The 9,916-nt window shown below is 44.2% G+C and overlaps 1 protein-coding gene and 1 long non-coding RNA gene across 5 annotated transcripts; both read left to right on the top strand.

The window, feature by feature from the left end:
- Positions 1-1,221: 1,221 nt before the first annotated feature.
- Positions 1,222-3,957, top strand: LOC147962977 (wall-associated receptor kinase 1-like; the record flags this gene model as incomplete). Its single annotated transcript, XM_087531270.1, has 3 exons — positions 1,222-1,537; positions 2,190-2,354; positions 2,853-3,957. Coding segments are annotated over 3 exons (1,470 nt in total), but the record flags the coding sequence as incomplete, so codon positions are not given.
- Positions 3,958-5,697: 1,740 nt separating this feature from the next.
- LOC147962976 (uncharacterized) lies at positions 5,698-8,823 on the top strand. Of its 4 annotated transcripts, none has more exons than XR_015609513.1 (5): positions 5,698-5,913; positions 5,993-6,043; positions 6,133-6,254; positions 6,562-7,911; positions 8,532-8,823. It is a non-coding gene; the product is annotated as an uncharacterized LOC147962976 (long non-coding RNA). The 4 variants fall into 4 exon arrangements; XR_015609512.1 differs by having other exon boundaries at positions 6,133-6,266; positions 8,583-8,823; XR_015609511.1 differs by having other exon boundaries at positions 6,133-6,266.
- The last annotated feature ends 1,093 nt before the right edge of the window (positions 8,824-9,916 follow it).

Raw genomic sequence — 9,916 nt, 5'->3', positions numbered from 1 at the left:
GCGTTATTTTTTCTGCAACAAAAGCAAGTTGCTATTTTTTGTTCGACAAGCTGTACTAGATTCTTTTGCCAATCCAAGCTGTTTATTTGAGTTAGACTCTATAGAATAGCACATTTCCACACAAGAAAAACTGCAGAATACCGTACCAAGTCGTATCCTGTATGGTGTCGTAGTGCATATGCCGATTCAGTTTTTTTTGGCAATTGGTATGCGAGTTTCTCCTATTTGCATTTATTAGAGATGCATATACGTAAGCAAACCTTGATATTTCTTTTCGTAGAGACTTATTATGGCATCACCTGTATCGTGCAATGAATTGCTCACACGTCTAGAGCCAATTCAACTGTCAAACAAACCGAATGAGTTTCGATGGAACTTGCATCTGAATGGCAGATTTGCTGTCAAGTCTTGATATGAGGAGCTTTCCAATAGTGATGTTCCTATTGATGATAAAAACAATTGGAAGCTCAAACTACCTCTTCGAGTGAAGTATTATTCATGCATGTACATGATCACTCTGTAATTGGCCGATCCTTCAGAGGCCAAGGAAAGAGACATTTTTAGGTGGCATCTACCCACCTAGATGATCAACCAATAAGGTTGTGTCCCATCATGGATGGCCATGTAAAACTTGGATTGGAATTCTTAATTTTAATGTAAAACAATGTTCTTCTCGGTTTTTTTTTGGATGTGAGCATCGCATTATGCAGAGGCTGAATATTTCCTCACTAGGGTTGTATCACCTTGATATATTGGTTGAATGAAAATGTTATTTGTTGAATACACATAAGCATGCCATCACAGGCATGCTTACATCAGAGTCATGCCTTGTTGTCCACTGGTACGTTCTTTATCACTAAAAGAATAATCCACCTCAATTAGCTGGCTGGCGTTCTCATTCATTTGTCATGTTGTACTGGATCAACCTGCATTTCTTGGAGACACAACATAGGAAAAAAAGTATATTCAGTGCATCGTTCGGAGTACTATTGTTGAACCATATATTCACATCTCATGAAGCTCCACTTCCCCACCCATCCCTTGCTGCGCTCATGGTTTTCACTTTCAGTGAGATTTCGGTGAAATTCACTGAATTTCAGTAATTTCAGCAGACACTGAAATATTACGTTTCGGCCAAAATATTTCAGCAATTTCAGTATAGCACAACAATTCCAATATTTTTCAAAATATTTTTAAATTATTTCAAATTTTTAATTGAATTCAAGTGAATATTTCCACAACGTCAGTCGCTGCAGCTACGCGGTCCTGATGGACTCGTCCAACTTCACCTTCTCGACGACCTATGTGACCTGGCCGGCGTTCATTAACAACTACGGCGGCCAGGCCCCGTTCGTCATGGATTGGGCTATCGGGAACGAGACGTGCGACGTAGCCCGCAAGAAGCCTGGGTCCTACGCGTGTGTCAGCGACAACAGTGAGTGCTTCAACTCGCTCAATGGACCAGGCTACATCTGCAACTGCTCAAAAGGCTTCCATGGTAATCCTTACCTGCAAGATCCGGAGCACGGATGCAAAGGTACGTAAACCTGCTTACCCATCCATCAATTTATTTATCCACATGCATGCATGCATGTTCCATCATCAATTTATTTATCTACTCCCTCGAAATACTTGTACCTGGAGGAAACTAGTACATGTTTAGGCGTTATGGAGACTCTACATGTTTCTGTACAAGTTCCCCTAACTACAAGTACTTCGCTACAGAGGTAGTATACCAAATAAGATTAATTTTATAAGCAAGATTAACTTAGTGGAAGAACCGTAAATTTGGTAAAATATAATTGTCATCTCGCAAAAATATGTGTGCTTGCTTTAAAGTTTTTTTTTTCAACTGCAAACCGTAGAACAATTGTTCTACGCTATTTTCACATTAATAAGTCAACAAGATACACTCTTTACAACAAGAAGAGAAACAGCAAAGAAATAAAGTGAAAGTTGGGCTCAACCAATTCTCCTTTTCTTGGGAACATGTGATTATCTAGTGGTTCTGGTTCTCAAAGTGTTAGAATCATAGATGTGCACTAATCCATCCTTTCAAGGTATTCAAATGCTTTGCTTTGATTCTGTGTTCCAGCGCTAGCTTTAAACTAGATGAAATGGTAGTTGAAAACGTTTTGGAGAAACTGTCATTACCAATTCGTTAACATCCCCAAGTGTTAATTCTTCAGACATTGATGAATGCGAGCTCCCCCAACTGTATCGCTGCACAAATGGCGGGGTCTGCAGAAACAGGCTGGGAGGCTATGACTGTCCGTGCAAATTTAGATGGAAAGGCCACACCAAAGCGGGAACCTGCATAGATCATTTCCCTCTAGCAGCAAAGGTCGCAGCCGGTAAGTACTCTACTGCACCCCATTGTGGGTATTTTTGTTGATAGCTCATGGTGCAACGAACATTAGTACACAGCACGCTGGGTGAGATCTGTTCGAGTAGAATCTATAAACACATGTATGACATACCGACTGCTTGTACATCTCTTCATGGATGCAAGCCATACGATTGCTTCAAAGGATTTCAATCATTCAGTTGTATATACTGCTTAATTTCTATAAATGGCCTGGCTGTAATCTACGACCTACATGATTTCCTTGTCTTTTAAAAGCTCAATTTCCTTGACGTTGTTCTACGGATTCAGATTCGGCAGTCGAGTTTCAGCCCCTTGGCGGTCTTGATTTAGATTCCTTTTTCTTCTTGTAATTCTAGTGGTAATTTGTTTTAAATTCTGAGTAGATGAGCAAAAGAAACTATCAACTTTTTATACGAAATATTTCTGCCAGAATTGTAAATACGATTTTAATGATATAAAGTAAGTTTGTTTTATGTTCACCTAGGTGCAATAGGTGGTATTCTTCTCATGTCGATAATATCGTTCCTTATTATTCTTTACAATGAGAAGAAGAAGATGAAGAAATTCTACAAAAATAATGGCGGCCCTCTATTAGAGGAAGCAACAGGCATTAAAATTTTCAAAAAGGGGGAGCTCAACCCATTTTTGAAGAATAGCAACATAATTGGAAAAGGTGGATTTGGTAAAGTTTACAAGGGCCTTCTTGACAATAAAGAAGTTGCAATAAAGAAGACAATCAATGGTAGCGTGCGAGAGAATGAACAATTTGCAAATGAAGTCATCATCCAATCTCAAGTCATCCACAAGAACATTGTTAGGCTCATTGGTTGTTGCCTCGAAGTTGAAGCCCCCCTGCTGGTCTATGAGTTTATCTCACAAGGTAGCCTCCATGGTATTCTTCACAACCACAATAACAAGGTGGCTCTCAACTTGGAGACACGTTTGAATATCGCTGCGCAGTCAGCTGATGGGCTAGCTTATATGCACTCAAAAGCAAATATTAGAATTCTGCACGGTGATGTCAAGCCAGAAAATATACTCTTGGATGATAACTTTGTACCCAAGATTTCCGACTTCGGCATATCTAGGTTGCTTGCTAGAGACAAGGAACACACAGGATCAGTCATCGGTGACATGAATTATATGGATCCAGTATATCGACGGGAAGGCCTACTCACCGAAAAAAGTGATGTCTACAGCTTTGGATTTGTGATCCTGGAGCTTATCAGTAGTAGGAGGGCCATACATTCCGAGAATAATAGCTTGTTAAAGAGCTTTCTTGAATACGATAAGAAAAAGGAAAAAATGACTGAGCTTTTCGACAAGGAAATTGCAATAACAAAAGATTTGGGGCTTCTTGATACTCTTGCAGGTATGGCCCTAAAATGCCTTAGCCTTGATGTAGACGAAAGACCAACAATGATGGAGATAGCTGAGCAGCTACTCATACTGAGCCGCTCTCGTAAGGTGTAAGATATTTGGTAGGCTGAATGTCTGTATGCTGGTTTGTAACTGTGTTTCAAAGTGCTGTACTTTTAAACAAACTTGTAACAGTGTTATGGTTAGGCATTGTTTTCCTTGAGTGCAGAATTCCAAACCACTTTATACGCAGTAATGAAAATATTTGCCTCAAATCAAGAACAATTCTCATGTTGGAATCCCCTCCTGAGCGCTTCCCCTCCCCTCTTTCCACTAGCCACGACTCTGGCGCCGGCGTCCACCTCCGTCTGCATTGCCGGCCACTACACCCTCCCACCACCACCACCTCTCCCCCTCCCCTTGACTCCTCATGGCGTCTTCCTCTTCTGCAGCCGGTGGGCAGATCCGGGAGGGACACGTCACTAGTACAGATCGGGCAATTTAAGCACCCCTGTTAGAGTTAACCACGACGTGCGTACACAAAAACAGTCACCAGGTAGGATTAGAAGTAGAGACAGAGTAGGTAGCTTCTAGTCTATCTTGAACATATTTATATGCGTGTACCCATACCCCTTGTACAACCGTGAGTTGTGGAAAAGCAATAAAAGTCAAACAGCACGCACGACACGTGTGTTGGCTTTAGTAACGCTAGACCAAATCCTCCCGTAGCAGTGCACTGCAAAGCTAGCAAGCTAGCTAGCACCTGGCTTGATGTACAGTAGTAGCACTAGCACACGCAGGTACACGAACTTGACTTGGGCTAGCAATCGGCTTCTCTCCGCGGAACAAATACGAGGCACCAAATCGATGTATTGCAACAGGCTCGTCTCGAGCCTGGTTCTGTTTTGCTTTGCGTTTTGTTGGTCTGATTACAAGGTTATACGTGAGTATATATACCCAAGCCTCTATTCCAGGCAAGGTTTTCGCGATGAGAATTACCCACTTGGTCGAAAGCGGCCTGGCGGTAACTCATTTGATGGCACGTGTATTTGTTTAGTACCTGGTTGGGTACGAATGCGCTGTGACTTTGGTTTGCCGTTTCAAATTTTTTGAACTGCTATACAACTTATTTAGGTAGATTTAGCATACGTTCAGCGTTTCTTCCTGTGCTTGCGTTCAGTCCATGGCGGCGCCGTCTCGATCGCTCATCTGGTTCTGTATTGGTTCCTGTCACTGTCGTTTCCTGCAATTTGATTCATGGTTAAACTTTTCAGTCTGCCGGGCGGTGGCCTGCTCCCTCTCGAAGACTCCTGCCGCTCGCCGCCCGCCGCTTATCCCGTCTGCTGCCGCTCGCCGCCTGCCCCCCGCCGCTTATCCCATCTCCTGCCGCTCTACTGCCGCCCCAGCGCCTCTATAAGATGGCCCCCGGCCTCGCTTATCCACAAGCGGCCGCGGAGGGGCAGCTCACCCGAGCCGCAACCAGGGGGCGTACCGGCGAGGGGCTGCGTCCACCTTGCCGTCGAGTGCCTCCTCCCCTCCGGCCGCCCCGATTCCCTCTTCATCCTCCAGCTCCAGCCCAACCCCGACACCCCGGATGTCAAGCGGGCCTTCCGTCGCCTAGCCAACCTCCTGGCCCCTCGGCGCGATCCCCATCCCCGGCTGACACCGCCCTTCGCGTCGTTGAAGAGGCCTTCGCCCACCTCTTGGAGAGCACCTCCACCAGCGCCGGTTTCGCTCCTGCTGCTCCCGGCGGCGTTTCCGTCGCAGAGATGTGCTCTGGACGATCTGCCCCCACTGCTGCCATGTGCATGAGTACGAGCGCATGCTGGTGGGGCGTTTGCTTGGGTGCTCGAACCGCTGGTTCATGTGCGTGTTCGTGGCTACCTAGTGTCCTAGCCCACGCGGCTGCCCTCTCCCTGCTCGCCGGTCGCCGCCGCTCGGGTTGTTCGCGCAGGCTAAGCCATGGATTGTGTACGAAATATTCACAACAAAGCAACGCTAAGCTTGCTCTATCCTTGAATAAATCTTTGCATATTTTATTTGGGTTGCCATCGTATGTTTATCCTTATGTATCCTATTGAAATTGAATAGATCAAACAGAGATCCAGTTACAGCAAAGATGCGAAAATTGAGTAGTCAATATAGCAGGTGCAGTGTGAACTCCTGTTTTCCCGTAGTAACTTCAGGTGGATTTGGTGCATTCACCAATCAAATTAGTTCATTTTTATCTCTAATGTTGTTTTATGCATCTTTCGGTTGTTGCAGAGAAAAGTCTCTCTACATGGGTTAAGAAATTCAGAACTTTACAGTGAGCAGGTGTGTAAAATTATATCTCGAATCAAATAAAGTTTTCTGTGCACATTGTCATGCCACCATACTTGAACTGTTATATTTTTTCCAAGCAGAATGTGGACCTTATAAGGGCTATACATGCAAGATTCAGGAATTGGAAACGGAAGTAACACGGCAGAAGTTCTCCACTGGGCTCAAGGGGATGAATTGGTTAACTACAGAGAGCTTCAACATGGTGGCAACCTGGGTGACCTACCTTTTGTTGATCCTTGCTGCTTGCTGATATTGTGGTATCTCTAGCCTGATTTTAGTGCGCTAGCGACAATTAGCACAGCTAAACTTGAAACCAAAATGAAGCTATGAGTTACCCCATAAGTTGTGTAGAAAACGATTATTCATCTTCAAATCATGTCATGTTTATTCTTATTGTTCCAAGGAACATCCTGCTGTTGTTTTTACCTCCTGAATTGTCAAGTATTAAATTGTACAAATATAAAAATTCACTGAATTAAGAACTTCCATATCGTTTTCTATTTTACCAGTTTGGAATCCATTGATCCAGTTTGGAATCCATCGCCGCCGCCTGAGGCAGCCGCCAGGCAAGCCCGGGGCGCCAAGGATGGTGGCGGCGGGGCCTCGGTTGCCCTGCATCTGCGTGGGGAACCCCGGATCTGGAGCGGCGGCTCCATTGGCAAGGCACGGCCGGCTAGCAGCTGTGGGGGCGGTGGATCTGGTGTCCCGGCTGCGCGGGCGGCGGGATCCGGTGGTCGTTGGCGGCCGGCGGCGGCTTCTGCGGCGGTCGGTGTGCACGATCTGGCGCCATCCCCTCCTTCCTTGTTCGGCGTGCGGGCAAGCCTGGTCGGGCCGCGCTTCCTCTTGGTCGCCGATTCTGTACAGGAGGCGCTGCTGGTGGCAGGGATCTAGTTCGGGCGAAATCCCTGGCCGGCCATGACCGGCCGTGCCGACGGCGACGCCTGAGGGCGCCGTTCCCCTCCTTGGAGGCGTCGGTATGGACTGATCTCCTCAATTCACCTTCCCCTAGGTCTCCCAGGCGAAAGCCCTAACTTTGTTTGGCAGCGGCGGCGCTCACGGCGCCGTTCCCTTCTTGAAGGCGCCGCTTTGGGAACCTTGGGGTTAGGTGGCGCTTGTGGGTGGTGGGCGACGGCGGTGGTGCGGTCCTATCCTAGCATGGATTTACGTCCGTTGCTTGGAGATGGACTCGCGTAGGTGGAGGTCGTCGGCTGGCGTCGTGGTGGCGTCAATGGCGGAGGACCTACCAAGGCTCGCGTAGGTGGAGGTCGTCGTTTGGCGTCGTGCTGGCGTAGATGGCGGAGGACCTGCCAAGGTTGTCACCTCAATTTGCTCTGAAGATGGACCAGTGGAAGATGGCGGCGATGACACATTTGAGTGCGTCGGACCGGTTTGAGCCCCGGACCCGGCAGAAGGCTTTGGTCGGGGCCTCCGGCTTTAGATGTTAGGCTTAGGTGAGAGGTCTGGATATGTGGCCCAGCTTGCACCCCTTCATCATTTGGATAGGAATAGCGGTAGATGTTGCCAAGATGGCGGATTCAGGCATATTGTTGTTCTACTTTGTAAGGTCCTTGAGAATAATCAATAAATTGGCCGCATGCATCTTCCAGATGCAGAGGCCGGAGATCATCCTCCTTTTCCAAAAAAAAGCAAATTTTTCTGTTTAATCATTTTGTTGAGGCTTCCGGAAAAACAGGTTAATCTATCTTTTGTTCACATGCCTTGCTACCTAATTTTACATGAGCTTTCTTCACGGATGTACATATTTTTCTTTACCCTGTAATGTTGACGGGCTCATTTTTCTGGTAGTGAAGAAATGAGAGGAAGTGGAAGGGTAGAAGGTACGCTTCTGCAGAATCCAAGTAAGACTTTGTTCCTTACCTATGCTTGAACAAAGAGCAGCACACAACATGTATGTTAGTGTTTCAATTTCAAATGATGGAATTTTATATCATTAATAGTGGTAACTAATGATAAGTAACTTTTAGTTCTGCTAAAATTATTTTTCTTTTTTGAATTTCCTCAAAATGGAATAGTAATGATTTTAAGCTAAATAATGAGTTCTCTTTGTGTGTCGCTGGGTAATAGAAGGAATAAGAAGCAAGTTTTATATATTATATGGAATACTTCTTTTAAATAGCTATTGAGTTATGCCGTGTAGTTTCTTCTTCGTGTGTATGTTGTTCTTATGCTATTTAAGATGGTGACTATTTAATTTACTGTCATACGGTTAATTCTTCGGAATTCTTGGTCAACTGCTTAGATAGAGACAAATAGTGTACTCTTTATTTTTTTTTGTGCTGAGATCTTCATTTATATGCAGAACCAAACATGTAGGTAGCTTAAAAGTACATTTAAAACGCAAATCACCCTAAGATATCCCAGTGTGTGGTTTAACCTGAACATATCTTAACTTGCAAATAAGCATGATTTTCTTACAACTTGCTTCTCTGATGTCCCCCTTATTTGCCTTCTTAATCAGTATACTTGGAGTCCACATCCAAGATAAAAGCATCTTGCTCTGTTCACTCAGGTTCTCAGAGATGTCTCATCCAGCCGGACGATATTATTGACCATTTAATAGCAGCTGACCAACAGTTTTGGTAATTAGAGAAGAAGACAATTCCACAGAAGCAAAGCCAGTTCATTGGTAGGGAGCTAAATTAGCAGGCATGCTACCTGTACTAAATACATGTTGTGCTTCCTGCCCCTTATGTCATTCTATATATTGAACTCATTGGCATATGATGTAACCTGTTAATATTCTTAATGAAATCACCCGTAATGGGCATTTTTCTTAAAGAAAAGATTACAGTATACCATGACTAAGGCTTCATACAGGATTGTGTCTCCCTTGGTGTTATTTGCAACAGCTGAGTAGCTCCGGAGAGTGTCAACGTATGTGCCCAAACTCAGTAGAACAAGCACTAACGATAGCAGAACTTGAAAATTCCCGGAGATGGCTGCTCTCACCATATAGTTCAAAGGTTCACTATCCAATTATGCTATTTATGTTTAGGGTACTTATTGTATAACTGGTTATAACAGATATATTGTTTTATGATGACATATCTTTAGGAAAGAATATTCAAATAGAGAAATTTTGCTGTGTTAGATTTTTATTATTACCAAGTATACGAGTTTGCTCTATCTGATTGTCTCAAAGTATTACAGTTATACGTGAATATGATAATCAATTGCATGTTTGTGAAGAACAGAGGCCTGTAAGTGTGGCGGTATGGCCTAGAGACATACTTGACTGCTTATTAAGTTGTGGGTTGTTTTTTGACAGATATATTTTCTCACTTCCTTACAACAACTTAGTCTCCAGTTATTGTACAAGTCTGGTGCGCAAGTGTTGTTTCGTTCCATCTTCAGTTTGATTATTGTTTTTTTTGGCGAGAAAAGTTCCCATCTATTCATCAACTGTCAAGGCAGTACAATTCTTTTTTTTAAACAGGATTCCTAGATCAAATTTTCTGGCTGGGACAAGAAAAGGAACATGCTCCAGTCTCCAGAATGTCATAGATTCAATAAGGACTGTAAGCTGATCACATTCTATTTTGAAGGATACTACATCAATTGTTTCAACCTAGAAAATCAAAGCAGGCCCAATTCTCGGTATTCCCATTCACCATCGTAAGCTAACAAACAGCGAGTGGAAGTGCATCGAGGATCGGTTTGAGAAGAAACTGAGTTGCTGGAAAGAAAAACTCATGTCTTATGGAGGCCGGTTGATTCTTATTAACTCGGTGCTCACGAGTTTACCTATGTTCCTCTTATCCTTCTTTGAGGTCCCAGTTGGGGTTAGGAAAAGGCTTGACTTCTATCGATCCCGATTCTTTTGGCAGAGTGATGAACTTAAGA

This window comes from Triticum urartu, chromosome 6A, assembly GCF_056163025.1.
Source record: "Triticum urartu cultivar PI428250 chromosome 6A, HENAU_Tu73, whole genome shotgun sequence".
Classification (NCBI taxonomy): domain Eukaryota; kingdom Viridiplantae; phylum Streptophyta; class Magnoliopsida; order Poales; family Poaceae; genus Triticum; species Triticum urartu.
Note: the sequence above shows the minus strand (reverse complement) of the source record. Positions and strands in the feature narration are given on the sequence as shown.